Consider the following 15,596-nt stretch of genomic DNA (forward strand, 5'->3'; position numbering starts at 1 on the left):
TTTAACATTTTGAGGTGAAACCAAGCATATGCGTTTTCTGTTAATAAGGAAATGTAACTGGAAAAAATGTGGCTTCCTTGATAATTTGAAATTACAGGAGCATATAAATGCTGGCTTTAATCAGTTGAGACTTTATGCCCCAGAATATTTCAGAGTGAAGTAAGTATAAAATGCCACACAGGTAAACCATGGGAGGAACCAGCTCTTAGTGTTGTCATGTTTATGAGTCGCACAGGGCACTGAACGTTGCAGTGTTTGTGGGGTACCGGCTCGAAATTCACTTTACAGAAGTGAATTTGTGAGTTCAATGGGAGATCTCTAGTCTGACTGAGGAGAAGAGTGGGGCTGACTCCTGTTCTTCCCAAAGAACTAAGACTCCTGGAAACTAGAAAGCCTCCTCTCTTCAGGTGCCACAGATACCAAGCACCTCATAGAAATTAAACGCATGATAGATGACCATGATCCTCATAGCTGTGATAGGTTCAGAGGCACTTTTGTGCTTGAAGTTTCTTGTGGCTCATGACTGATTATGGAGCCTGGACACTGAACATGAACACTGTCATTCATCCATCCTTGGGCTGAGCAGCTACTCTTTGCAGTGCCTACATGAAGAGCTTCAAATGTCATCCCCAACAGTACGTGCATGAAGAATTTTAAGGCACTGTGTGGGTGCAGCCTGTGAATAGGGAAGAAACTTTCCAACCAAAGAGACATTGCCAAAATTGTTCGCTACAGTATATTCTGCACTTTTATCTGAAGCATACAGTACTGGGCTGATGAACCCGTGTGCTTGATTTATTGGAGTGCTCTCCATATTTTGAGGTTTCTGAGTTTTTCCTCTCTGTTGCTCTCTTTCACACAGTTTCATTGGTTGCTATTCCCATCTTAGTCAGAAAAAAATGTACAGACTTTTATCATTGGTCAAATGTTAACAGTAATAACAGCACTCAGAGCATAAAGTATTACAATAATTCATTTTAATAACTTGTTTATTAGGTCATAACAACAACTATGAACATAAGTACCATTCAGCTCTTCTGCAGATACATGAACTTACTAACATCAAATCTTAACCAGAATCACGTATTCTTACAGGTGTCCCAGACACAACATTAACTTTATTAAGCAAAAGTTCATAAATAGTAAAAATGTCCTCTGTTTCACATTGCAGCGTTCCTCAAGCATGTATGTACAAGTCTGGAGTATCTTCTCCAAATCTATGTGTCATAAACTTCCTTAGCTGTTTTAACAACCATAGAGATGATTTTTTTGCCTGCAGCAAAGCCTTTTGTCCTTGAGCAATCTACAATTAGTATTGCTCTCAGCAGACATGAAAGTTTGTTTCTGAAATGAAAGTAGTGATGAAACACAGTACAATACTATCTGCTCGTAGTTTGCCTACACACTCTGGCCTCATTATAAATCTTTCTGTTATAACACTGTCTCCCAAGAACAACATATCTCCCTTATATCAGTTCTTTATCCACACTACCTCTCTTTGAAGATCTTAAAATGGTTGGCTTGAAGCAACAGAGATATTATACTTAGGGTGGAGTGTGTTTGCAGTCAGTTATCTTCCTTTTTAATATTTACACAGTATTTTAAGGTTGCTACAATTTATGAATCATGTACGTTGACATACATTTTCTGAAATGTTCACAGTGCAGTATTTTGTGGCCTAACCAAACCTTGTAAATGTCATTAAAAATAAACTTTTTTTTTTTTAATATAAAAATAGAATACTTTATGTGTTTACACCAACAAACCCAGTTCTATCCTATACTAAACAAGCTATACAGTAGTATGCACAGAATTCCACAGGAACAGAAATGACATGTGATGCTTGCCCTAAAGCTATAGTACTCCCCTCTAATGAATGAAAGTTTCATTTACTCTCTCTCTCTTCATTTTCTTTTTCTTGTTAAAATGTAGAAATAAAAGTAGGTATCATAATTCACTCAGTTGTGTGATCCAAGAAGAGGTTAGGGGGCCTAAAGCTGTTTCCTTCTTTTGATCAGTCTTCTAGCTTCTTAGGGCTGGCATGAAAAAATTTTCAACATGCCTGCTATGGCACAGTCTTCTTAGGTCAGGGCTGGCTGCAACACCTCCACTCTTTACTCACCTTTGGCAGCAGCTCCACCCAAGGGTAGGTGGCACACCTTCAGCTCCTTTGCTGTGTGACTCACCAGACAGCAGCTCCGTATAGTAGCCAGCCTGCCTGTCTCCTCTACCTCTCTAGAATAATGCAGCCCATGTTACTACATCCCAGGGATTATCCTGGCATTTAATATGGATGTCTTCAAGTTTTTAGTCTCTGAGAATAGTTACTTCTTTACTGAAAGAGTTGGAGGCTTTGCATTTTTTTCAGTGAGTGATCCATCAATATAGGCTGTTGTTCAAGTGGTTGAACGTTGGAATAAAGTTGACACTAGGAATGCTTTAAGCTAGATGCTTTTCTGCTCATTTTATGTACCGTCTGACTACATAAGAGGACTGGCAAGGCTGACATGCTTATTTTACTGTGCACAAATTCTTTGATATTAATTTCTGCTGTTGAAGACATTTACCATGAAGCTGGCTCTATTGGCTGTTTATCTTCTAAGAAACCTAGTTAATATAGTGCAAAATTCCAAAGTTTGGACTGTGTGGGTGGAAAATATATTTTAAAACTCTTCTAAGTATCATTGTTTGTCTTAGCCTTTTGTGTGAAAACCATTTCTGCACTGCTCATTATCCTAAAGTACATGCAACAGTAATAGTCCTTCCAGCCTTACTGATTGGTATTCTACATTCTTCTTCATGGCATTAATGAGGAATCTTTGTTCTTGGGTCCGAGCACACATTAATGAGAACTAGTGAGAACTAGCTCTGGATGGTAGCAAACAATGTTTCCATTTGGTAAATTGATGCAGTTGTCCAAATACTTGGAAATTACTGTGATGGTTTACAGAATCCCATAGCCTTAAACAATACGATATCACGTCCTTGTACTAGTGCAACTTGGGCAACAACATAAACATGTGCAACAGTGTTCTCACAAAGACCGGGCAGTAAAAACTCGTGGACAAAAGGTTTCATTTTTTCGTTCATACAACTATGAATGGATTTTCCTCTATTTTAGACATACCCGTCATGTGTCTACATCCATGTCTGTATTGTCTTGTGATGATAAAAGAGAAGGATAGGGAGCAATGCACTTCACGTTGACATAAGTAGCATTGACATGAACGTAGTGTTCCCCAATAAAAGTGGAGAAGATTGTTGATATTTTTGAAACAAGTTCAGAAAATGCTGGACGCATCTCAGGTTTTGGATGCCAACACTTCAGCATGACTTCATACCTGCCATTCAAATAAAAGAAGTGTTCAATTATGAAATTATGTAAAAAAAGAAAAACAAAACAAAACAAAAAACACTTTTTTTTTTCCTTTTTTTTTTTTTTTTTTTTCCCCCCACAGTCTCAGTTTCTCTAACATCAGAATCAGCAGCAGTTGCAGAAGGTTTTGCAAACTACTTACAGTGGATCAGGGCAGTATTCAGGTTGTAGCAGCCTTCTTCCTTGCAATAAGTAAACAGTTATATCGAAAGAATTTACATCAGGATAAGGTGGTGCCCCTCTTGTCATAAGTTCCCATAACAACACCCCAAAGGACCACTAAGAAAACAAAGAAATAAGTAATAAGTGATAGGGTTGGAGAGCTTTACATTCCAGTTTTAGAACATAGTTTGACAGATTTAAGTATTCAAGTGCGTTGGTTTTCCTTTGAGAAGTTATTTTACTGCATTCAGCTTTCTTTTAAGTGGGCTAATAAATGCTGTAGGGACTTGAGGAGCCACTTAAATTATAGCCAGAGAAACTCAACCAAATAAAAGAAAAGAAAAGCCTATAGGCCTACTTAGCTGGTATAAATTGGCAGACCTCTTTTGAGGTTAGTGGAGTGCTGCCAATTTACATGATCTGATGATCTGACTAAACCTGTGCAAATACATACTGAGGAGAGTATATGTGGTGAAAATTCTATGCATCACAGGCTAATTTGAATCTGGATTGAAAGGAGAGCTAAAATACAAAGTGATCCAGCCAACTAATGACTTCAGCTTATAATTTTTTCTTCATAAATGGACAGGTAATACTTGAGATTGCTGTAGGGAGTCAATAGCATTTATAAAGCAACTAAGGACTTTTTGAGAACTTTTACATTCTAAGAGTGTCAAAGTTAACCTGCTGTTTTGTCAAGCTTTCCAGAGCCCCTCCTATAACAAGGTTCAGCTCCAACTTGGCTCCTGGGAATGTCCTTAGTTTCCCTTGGAGTGCGATTAAACTCCTAATTCTTTCCCGAGTAGTAACAGATAATTAGGTCAACATCTTGTTGCTTTGTGATTGGGACAAATGCCTTTTCTGGTTATAAAAACAGTCGCTTATTGTTACATGAACTAAAGTTAAATTCAAATAGAAGTTCTGGTTTGGAGTTAGTCCATTCTTTAAATGCTAGAAGGCAATATGAGAGAAATTAATAGGTGATACAAATATGTTTGTACATTACCACATCTGACTTTGTTGTGAACTTCTGAGTTTGTAAACTTTCTAAAGCCATCCATTTCACTGGCAGTTTAGCTCCTGTTTTATTGTGCACACTGTAGTATTCTTTATCATAGACATCTCTAGCAAGACCAAAATCAGCAACCTTGACAGTGAATTTTTCATCCAACCTGGAGAAATGACAAAAAGTATTATCTTCAGCTGAGCAGACAGTATTTACAATGATGGCAGATTATAAAGACTGACTTGCATTTTTGATACCGTGACTTTGGAAGGCAGTATGTTGTCTTGGAACTATTAACTAATATTACAGTAAAACAAAAAGTGCAGCAAAGTATATTTGATACCCATTTAACAACAGTGAATGAACTTGGGAAATTACTGATACTGTTTTGATAACACAATTCAAATTACAGGTCTTTTGAAACAATTGTTCCGTAGAAAAAGATCTTTGCTAATAGCCTATACATCCTGTTTAAGTGCTACATCATTTCTTCCACAGCTGTTTCTTCTCCTGTATGCTTAGAAAACTCTCATTTTTATTTCCAAATCAAAGTATCGCCTTTCCTATTCACTTTCATTTTGGATAAGGAAGGACATATCATTATCTCAGTGACTGCCCACATCTAATAATGTGGTCCTGTCACTAAGGACATGTTTGTTGTCTGTACTGAAATGGGTACTGGGAAAGAATGATGGCATAAAGCAAATTCTGCTTGGGTTACAACTTAGCCATGCTGCAACATGTTCCTAGCATTGGTCTTCCTAAGCTCAGTGTTTGTTCTGATAAGGAGCATCATTGACAGAAAAGAGCATGGGTGTTAGCATGCTTAAACCTATCCTTCATCATAAGTTTAGACTTATCATTCATCTTATTTAGACTTATGCTTCATCATAAGTTTAGGTGGTAGCTACCACAACCACCTGTTTTGGTCTTTACAGAATCACACAACCACAGAATGGGTGAGGTTGTAAGGGACCTGTGAAGATCACCTAGTCCAAAACCCCTCCTCAAAGCAGGGTCAGCTGCTGCAGTTTGACCAGGATCATGTCCAGTTGGGCTTTGAATATCTCCAAGGATAGAGACTCCAAAACCTTTCCGGGTAGCCTGTGCATGTCTTCAACCAATCTCAGAGAAAAAGAGTTAGAAGAATCTGGCTCCAGCTTCTTTACGCCACTATATCAAATATTTACACATATGAATAATCCCCCCAAACACCATCCAAGCCTTCTCTTCTCCAGGCTAAACAATGCTACTGTTTTGGCTTTTCCATTTAACCTTTCCCTGTCTTGAACTTTATGAGGTTTCTGTTTGGCCAGTTCTCTGGCCTGTTGAGATTCCTCTGAATGGCACACAACATTTTTTTTTTTTTGTATTTATTGATATAATAACAAAACCAATACCAATGAATCATAGAATCATGGAATATCCCAACTTAGGAGGGACCCACAAGGATTACCAAGTCCAGCTCCTGAAGGGAGTAGGAGGGAACCCTTATGGGTTATTGGGAGGGCAGTTTATGACATAGCTGCTTCCTGCGCTTCTTCTAGGATAGTGGAATATAGTCCATGGGGACTGTATTTGCATCCTGGTTTTCTTTCTGATGGATATCACTCTTGTAACAGGGGCTGTGCTTCTGAGCACATTTTCCTCTCATGTGGTAGCATCTATCCAGTCTCTGAAGTACTGAGCCATATAAAGGCAGCCATTCAGTAGTCAATATGAGATATCCTGATAGCTGATAGCTGATAGCTGTTACTTTTTCCTGCAAGGAAGAGACAGTATGTGAGAGGGAAGTGTCCTGTTGCTACTCCTTGGACTTAGTTGAGATGAAACAGGACTCTTATTCAGTAACCTCATTTGTTCTTTGTTCTTAGGAAACCTGAAAATCATGTTGGTTGCTATTTTTTCGTTCCCTGAAAAAAAAAAAAAAACAAACAACAGCAGCTGCAAGGAAATTTTCTTTTCCAGAAGCTGTTCAACTGCGTGTGCACACTTTGAAAAAGCATAAGAAGCCTAATGTTGCGAGTGAAAAACCTTTTTGCAGTCAGAGTTCCAAATTATCATGTTAAAAATAAACTCCATCATTTAGTACTGTATCTCATTAGTTCACAACATAGGTGATGAATCAGCATAATACTCTTTGCAACTGCTGTATCAGTTAGTCTTTTTGTGAACTGAACTGTCTGGCTACCCAGAGACTAGTAAGATTCTTTGCATACTCTTATTTTTTAATGTAAATTTGTGTGCACAGTTGAGACAAAGTAAACTCATACTTATGTAATGAAAAATTACTGTCAAGAAGTCTCACCATTGTTTCTTTGTATTCCTGTTTTTCTCACAAAGTTCCCTACTGCTAGGCGCGGCAGCAGAGACTTGCTGCTTCTGAAGAGGTTGGGTGGAAGCACAGCAAGTTGAGACAACAGCAGTTTAACTTCCCTAAGGAGATGCCTTTTAAATTCTCTAACCAATGGTTTTGAGAGACTCCACTTTCACCTCAGCTTTTCTTATTTCCCACACTCAAAAAGCTTATGTGCAACAAGTGAGCCTTTAGCAAGCTGAGTAGCTCATCAGCATGCAAGACAAACATCAGTGTAATTGTGGAACAATGAAAAAACTCTGGTTTGACTAAAAAAGAAGAATCCTGGAAACTTTTATTTACCTCATCTCACTGTTTTACACAAAAGAGTGTGATAATGTAGCTAGAAATAGATGTTTATACTTACATACAGTTTCTTGCTGCCAAGTCTCTGTGCACAAACTTTTTGCTTGCAAGGTATTTCATCCCTTTTGCAACCTGAAGGCCAAATCCAATTAAATCTTTTACCGTTGGGTTCTGTAAAATATAAACATTCATGATATAATGAATGCAGAAACCCAAAGAGCAGGCTTTTTTTTTATTTCTTTTTTTATTTTTATTTTTTCTGTAACTTTCAGTTTTTGACTCGCCTATCTTGTCAACAGAATGATCGAGACAAGTTGGTGCTCATAGTAAAACTGGCCTAAGTTTAGTCAGGTTCTTATATCCAGTGAGGAAACACTTAAAGAAATCAACAGAACTGAAAGACTCCAGAAGAGTGGAGTTTGCAGCATAAGCAGCATTACCTGGGCTGGGAAGCTGAACAATATTCTGAAACTTCAACATCACAGCTGATATACAGAATTCACATTTGTGAACTTAGAGCATGTAACTCAGTAGAAGTTGCTAACTGTGAACTTGCAGCTCATCAGCTAGAAATGGCCAGAAAGGAAGGCAAAATATCGGTGACAAAATAAGTGCAAGCTATCATCAGTATGATGCCATGGAAAAGGCAAACGAGACCTTAGCAGTTACCAGGGAAAGACTGGTAATCCTGCTGGTCTACAACACACTGGTGAGACCTTACAGAAAATGTTAAATATAGAAATAACTATAAAAATAAACCTGTAATTCTTTTATCCAACAACACGACCTGTTATGTAACAGTAAGGTCCACCAGATTATTGCTGTGTTGACATTGTTCCATATCCTTTCCTTCTGTGCAACAATCCTGTTCTACTGTGGTTATTGTTCTATTTATTTCAGGGAAGCCCATGACACTATGCACAGATAAGGTCTCTGGTGCTTGCAGAATGAAATAAGCTCAAAAGGGAAGAGGTACCTACCTTAGAAAGCTTAATGCCACCAACAATTTTTCAAAATGATTTTAAAAAAAAATAAATTATTGGCTATTGTTGATTGTTATCAATGGCAAAATCCCGTTGGCTCAGAAGTTATTTTATAGTGACCTACCATTGTGAAATGAGTGAATAGTACAGTATAAAGTGTACCTGTAGTCTCATACTTGAGAGAAAAAAGTGAGGCCTGTATGAGAAATCTGTAGCCTTTCAATGAAAATTAAGAAAATCTCTGATGAGAAAGTAGTTTGTATAACAATTAAAAAATAACAATTACTGGTTTAATCTTTTAAGATAAGAATTAAAAATATTGATAACAGGACTGTGACACTCTCTAGCAGGATGTGAAGATCCCTTACCTAGGAGCTGGAAGTGCAGATGGTGACAACTGGCACAGCTGTTACTTAAATCAACGGAGATATGCCACTTTAAACCAGCAGATGGTTGGGCCCCTTGACTTAAATCTCATAACCACATTTGTTTATAAAAAGGCTTATGGATGGGAAATGAGAAATACTTATTGCTGATAATTTCTGGGAAACATTGTAGAAAGGGAATTCGAGGGGGAAGGGAAGGAGTGGCAATGCTGTGGTTGGGCTCGGTGCCAGCCTAGGCAAGTGCCAAAGGTTAAGGTGTAACAACAGCAGCAAGCTATATACGTAATGTAATTATCAGAGCTTATAACATGTGGTGTCGGAGCAGGGTGCGGCTAGACTTGCATTATTGTTTCATTGACCTCACCGTTTACTTACATGAGTCTCGTTCCTAATGAAGTTTCGAAGGTCTCCATGTTTCATGTATGGAAGGACGACTAAGGGGGATCCTTCATTAGGCAAACAGATTCCCAGGAGCGACAGAACATTGGGATGAGTGAAATCTTTCATGATTATTCCTTCCTTCAGAAACTGAGCTACTTCTTCCAGGTCTGTGATCCCTGAAAAATCCAGTAACAAAATGAAACAAATATAAAAAAAAAAACCATATTGAACTATGGTTCATTTCTGTACAGCATGTCTTTGCACAACTGAAACTGATAATGAGAAGCTACAAATGTGCTCCTCACCTCCCACATTACAACTAGGCTATGTGCATAGTTTTTCTTACAGTGACCAAATGCACTATTTTTAATTTTTTTAATTATTTTAAAATTCATTTTAATTACATTTCTCTTCCTCTTCTTGGTATGAATGGAATAACAGCACTTGAATAAAGCCTTTAATAAATTTTTTTACAGTATCTTCTTGTTTTTCCAGCAGCTTTGCCTGCTGCTTAGCAATTTAATTTCCAAAAACAAATCTTAAATAGTCAGTAGAATAAAAAATGATACCGTCTTTCCCTTATTGATATGTCCTGTTATTTATAGAAAGAATGTAATGAACATTTCATTTGATGAACAAGTATATACCAATCTTATATACCATATACTTTAGATACCTCATGGTATCTAAAGTCATTGGAGTTGCTCCATAGATAAATTTGATCCAGCTGCAGCTAAGAATTTTTATTTGTGAAAGTGCACTTCACTGTAATTGATTAGTTCTCTTCAGTTTTCTTTGGAATTGAGGTAATATCTCACTATAAAACAGTTAACTCACTATTCAGTGACTTCACAGCACAGTGAATTTTCCTGCCATCGTTATCCAGCAACGTCCCATGGTACACACACCCAAAATGTCCTGTGTAAAAAATGAAAAAGATTAGCTTTAATAAGTAAAATTAACTTTCTGTTATTTTCCACTGGATAGCAATTATGCTTTAAGAAAGCAATCACACTCCATTTCTGTCTAATTCCCAACACTTGTAATGTGCGCTTCAGAACTAACACATAAAACTGTCATTACATAAAATGAAAACTCTATTTGCAGCATAATTGATATTTCTTTACCTAGATGAAGTATATAAATAATGACAAGGCTGGCGCCACAACTGCTTCTTATTCTTGCAATGACTATGCACACAAAAACCATGTCAGCCCATTGCTACCATACTCTCCTGTTGGAATTATGGAGAAGGGCACTGGAAAGTACAAGGCAGCAGCAGTTAGAAGGAGCTGATGTGCCCAACTGCATCAGTTGTTCCCAGTGGTTTGTTATCCCATGCTAACTGGTCCAGCAAATTGTACAGCCTCTATGTGTCCTCAGTTGTAATTTGAATAAGGAGGCACTGTGGGCTTACTATCTTTCAGATCTTACTATTTTATAGAAAATGTTGAGTGTTATGAGTGGTGAGTTGTCTATTAAAGGTTTGGAAGTTGCTCTACTGATCACAGATTAACCACGTCACTGGTAGTCTATGGTTCCTGTCACGGCCTAGTTCCTGATGCAAAGTATCACTGAAAAATGATGAGCCCAAATTGCCTTCCTGCTGACAGTCTAAACAGTGAAGTAAACTGGAAGGGACACATAATGCCTTCCTGAACCTGTTCTTTACTGTCAAAAAAATGGGGTAGTGTGAAGACTGGGGAGCCCTCATATGAGAAGTCAGCTTGACCTGTTTTGGAAAACACAGAGAACTTTGAGCTCAAGGCACATGCACTAATTCAACCAGATCAAATGATGTATGGTGAATTGGTGAAAATGGTGAATTTCCTTCACAGGTGTACTACTTAGTAGGCACTTTTAAAATATTAATATTTTCAGTTAGAAAGTAAAATAAGTTTTGTTGTTGTTGTTGTTTGTTCATTTTTTTAGTTTTTAGTTTTTGTCAGGTGTGAGCTCTGCAGAGACCACAAGACTATTTGAATAATACTGCTAGGTTCCAGTCATAAGCCCTGGTCAGAGCCTTGTTGGCTTTGATTTTGGCTTGGGGTAAAATGAATGCAAAGTTTGTTTTATAAAAGCAACTCAAATCCCACCAGACAAAGATCATTAGGAGCCTAGGCACAAATCCTAAAGCTTAGATTGGGTGTGTCTGAAATATTTTTGGGTTTGGCCCATTTCTCGTTATGGAGGTGAAAATTAAAAAAGGCTTAATTTATTTGTTGTCATTCCTGATATTTTTCAGCATTTAAAAATGGGAAATTACTTGGCCTTCTTTGAAACAAAAATAAAAAGCAAAAGGCCCACCCTTACTTTGGGGATGATGAAGTGTAATACATGGAAGGGAAACACATTGACTGTGTCTGACTTCTGGCTATTTTCCTGCAGAAGAGACATTAGGAATATCATATGTAGCTATTTTTTATCAGGATTCTGATACTCAATGGGAGACCTCTTATGCATGATCTGAAGAAGTACTGAAAATCCAGTTTCCACTTGGGTTACTAGTATGTACTCAATAGTATGGATTTTAATAAATACCACTAACAGAAATACTGACTCGGGGTATGAAACTGGGAGAGAACACACTTAAGAAGTTGAAGAGGAATAGGGGTGACTGGAAAAACTCAGAACAAATAGGAGACTTACTCTATCAGGGACAAAAATAAAGGGATGGGAATCAGGAGCTACAGAGAACTGCTCTTGGGATGAAAGAGGAATGAAGGGGAAGAGAGAGCCTTCAACAGGAGGAAACAGTGAACTCTTCAGAGCTGGGGGAAACTCATGAAGGACAAATGGGTGTGTGCATTCACCTGACCCATGGGGACTTTTACTGAATGCATTTAGTCACTGCAGGGATTTCAGTGTCATACAGCAATCCTGCCAGTTCTCAGGGTAGGAGTTTAGGACTCACTAGTGCTTCCTCCTTAGCATCTCCTGCTATTTAGGTGTTTGCCTTCAGCTTGTGCAATGCTCTGCTGTAGCCTCACTCCTGCTTTGCAGCCTCATGGATCAGACTAAGATTTCTGGTGGCCTGGAAGAGGATAAGAGTGAGGCAGCTGAACAGGATCAGCAAATCTCTTGAGTTCAAAAGAACCTCATTAAATGTCAGACTCCTTCCCTTTTCTGCTGTCTTCTTCAACTCATCGCACAACCCCTCATCTGACTTCAAAGGAGAACCTCCTCGGTTCTCCCCTTGATTCAGTGCATGGGATGCAGTTCTGTAAGAGGCAAAAAGCCTGAAAAACCTCCATATAGATACCTTGTTCAGAATGTTTTACGATGAATGGATATGCAAAAAGAATACCAGACTGCAAGGCAAAAGTCACAGTACCTACCTCTTCCTATTACTTCATTGAAATGCACAATCAGGCTGTCAGCACCAATAACCACATGCTGGACTTCTTTGACCAGGTCAGGATTTAAGGCACTGATATCAATGTGGACGTTGGTTTGAAGAAGTGGACTGGCTAAATCTGAATCCCCACTGGACAGAATTGGGGAGAGGTCAGAGTGAGGATACTGGGCAGGTCTGCACGATCCATTCTGAGACATGCTTGGAAACTGATCTGCAAGATGAACAAAACACGAATTGTTATAATCCTTTTAGGCTTCTCCTCAGAAAATGAAGAACTTTATTTCGTTGGTGAGCTAGGGTTTGAGTTTATTGGTTTGGAAGTAGCTTAGATTTGCAAAAATTTTGCTCACAAAAGGAAAATGAAAATATGCATTGCTAGTCTGCCAAACTCCAGGAAAACCATGTCACTAAAAACTTATCCTCGTCTCAACTCTATTTAAAAATAAATAAGTAAATAAATAAAGTAAATGGAAATTTGAAGGTAAATGGAAAAACTTCCACTTTTCTGAGGGATCAGATGAGGTCTTGTCACTTCTTGCCAAGTGTAGTTTATGGCATTTCTAGTAATTGGGAGTAACAAGAGTAAAATGGAAAAATGACAATAATATGGGAGGAGGAAGTAGTGAACAATTAAAAACATGAAACCTTGTATTACTGTCATGTTCTAATTTGGTAGGTAGCTCTACTTTTCATGAAGGTTTCCAAACTGCTGGTGACTAGCTATATTTATCCAATGGTAAATATTCAACCAGGGAAATGCCTAGAGGTGATTCATATCCTGTAACTACTGAAGATAATACAGTTGGTGCTACTCATGAAAATAACATGAGCCAGCTGATTTAAAAGAGCAGAAATTAAAATGCTTCAGTCAAGCAAGGAGCATTTATTTGAGAGAATTATTTTTGTCAATATCATGTTCATGTATGTTAATTTGCTTTTGTTTAAATGATTTTTCATGGCATTTTAAGTGATAGAATCAAGGAACCAAGTTTAATTTACACCAATTTTGGTCTGGAATGATTCCAGTGGAGTCTGTGAGCAGGAATCAGCCCAAGGTCAAGAAGGAAAAAAGGGAATAAATTTGACAACAGAAATTATCAGTTACCTTATTGCACAGACATATTTTATATATTTATGTATAAAACCTGAGAGATTTTCACATATTGTTATCACACTAGGTGCAGAGAAAGACTCAGTGTTGCTTTACCTAGAAGCAAAAATAAAAACTATTCCATTTACAAAACCATGTTTATATCACGAAAAGCAGGTATCTATTTAACAGGAATGATAAAATTAGCTAAAATTATGAAATCATTTTTATAGCTGCTACATGTTTTCTAATGTTCCTGTCATTTTATTATTTTACAGTAATTGAAATGATCGTTCCTATGGCAATATTCTGTGAACAAACCTCCTTCTTTGGGGTGTTCTCTGCAGTGCTTTGCCAGTGAATAGTGGCCCCAGGATCACTGATGATTTACCTCCCAACAAAGATCTTTCCACTGTTTTGTCCCTTGTACCTCTTTCCCTTCTGAACACTGGCACAGGCTTTCCTTTCCTTCAGGAATCTTTCAATTAAGCAGCTTCCTGTGCCAGCTGATGGCAACAATTAAAGAATCATAGAGGAAGCTGGGAACTGGCCCGGCTCTCAGACAGCTCCATGGTTGGGAATTACAAAGGTGGAATAAGGTTTTGGAGTGATTTCTCTTAAGATACATAGAGCAGTCTTCTACCTGGAATAGTACAATAGTGTGCCTACACAAAGACTAATACACATCTGTGATATCTCAAATATCTTAGTATGGTAACTCCTAATAGTTAAGGACTGTCTAGTGGTAATCAATATCATGTGTTCCACACATATTAAACATCTTCATATTCATGCATCCTCTGCACCTCAATCTTTGGAAGCACCATAGAAAATCAGTTCAAATAGTAAACCTGGGAATAGTAAACCATGCTAGTCCCTATACAACAAAGACACAGGCAAACCAGATCAAAATTTGAAATTGAGATATTAGTCAAAATAGCTATAACCTGAAGACAGATGAAAAGCAAGATGTATAAAATGTCATTATCTGTATGGATTTACAGTAGAGATGTACCTTCCAGAAAAGTTGATCTGTAATCTACAGATTCACTTGAGACCATTTCCGTTGTTGGACTTACACTCCTTGCGCTCACCAGCCTGTCCAGATGAGGAGTGTGAACTCTGCCATCATAGCGCACTAGATCGCTTCCCAGATCTGAAAGGGGAGGAGAAAGAAATATTGGAAGACCCGCATGTTTACTGTATGGCAACTTTCATGTAGGTATATTTAAATTTAGATGTTCTGCTCTGCTGGGAAGAGGGTCAGGTTGTTGTGGAGGCAATGATGGGCAGGACCTGAACTTCAGCTATTTCAGTAATACGAGAATTGCTGTAACTTGTATTAAAGCCCCGTTGTTGGCCATGCTGAAAGATCCAAAGGAGCTTTGAAGCCTCCGGGGCCAGCTTCGTGACCTGACTGTGATACCACATCAGGTACATCATTATATAGTAGCTCCCTCTTCCTTCCCATTTGCATAGCACAGTATTTCCTACTGGAAGGAAACTCAGACACACAGGACAGAAAGAAGGCACAGTTTGATCAAGTTCCTGATTTAGGTGAACAGGACACCAGGATACTGCAGTGCTCTGTCTTGCACAACATAGGCACAGCCTGAAGGACTACAAGGCCATTGGATGAAGCTGAAATACACGTGGTTGCAAGTGTGTCATTTACTTGTCTCCTCTTCTAAGGATGACAGGGAAAAAGAAGTTACTAAGTTTCCCTAATAGCTTAGAATTTCCCCGAAATCCTTCCGTAGGCATAGCATGGCCCTTCACCCAGCTCAGGCAACAGCCAAGGGCTGAAATGCAACTGAACGTTGGACTAGATTGTGAAAGTTTGGCTGACAGGTTACAGAAGGGCAGTGTGTGGCACTTAAGCAGATCATAAACTGAAGTATACTTAAAATCTAAGATATAAAAACTAAATTATTTGATGGAATTGACTATGATGGACCTTTAATTTGTTTGTTCTTCCTTCTCCAGAAAAAAAATACCAAAATGATAAAAATTAAAACTGATGTTGAAACAACTCCAGCAATTAGTCCTGTGAAATTTTGATCTTGCTTGATGAGAACTTTTCCAATAACTGTTGACAAAACTTCTTGCTTCCACTGAAAAAGAAAAACAAAGAAAAAAAATGTAGATAGTGTGATGATATTAAAAGACAAGTAAGAAGTAGATTATTATTA

The 15,596-nt window shown here is 38.1% G+C and overlaps 1 protein-coding gene across 1 annotated transcript in view; it reads right to left on the reverse strand.

Annotated features, from left to right (window-relative positions):
- Positions 1-1,789: 1,789 nt before the first annotated feature.
- The window catches only part of MET (MET proto-oncogene, receptor tyrosine kinase), a 71,459-nt gene continuing 57,652 nt past the window's right edge, over positions 1,790-15,596 (reverse strand). Inside the window, exons 12-20 of the mRNA XM_032182387.1 lie at positions 15,362-15,518; positions 14,420-14,560; positions 12,295-12,525; positions 9,794-9,874; positions 8,951-9,132; positions 7,268-7,377; positions 4,545-4,710; positions 3,519-3,655; positions 1,790-3,341 (exon numbers count right to left, since the gene is read on the reverse strand). Coding sequence (XP_032038278.1) covers positions 3,131-3,341; positions 3,519-3,655; positions 4,545-4,710; positions 7,268-7,377; positions 8,951-9,132; positions 9,794-9,874; positions 12,295-12,525; positions 14,420-14,560; positions 15,362-15,518 — 1,416 coding nt within the window. The 3' untranslated portion in view covers positions 1,790-3,130. The remainder of the gene's footprint in view (positions 3,342-3,518; positions 3,656-4,544; positions 4,711-7,267; positions 7,378-8,950; positions 9,133-9,793; positions 9,875-12,294; positions 12,526-14,419; positions 14,561-15,361; positions 15,519-15,596) is intronic.

The sequence above is a fragment of the Aythya fuligula genome, chromosome 1 (assembly GCF_009819795.1).
Source record: "Aythya fuligula isolate bAytFul2 chromosome 1, bAytFul2.pri, whole genome shotgun sequence".
Taxonomy (NCBI): Eukaryota; Metazoa; Chordata; class Aves; order Anseriformes; family Anatidae; genus Aythya; species Aythya fuligula.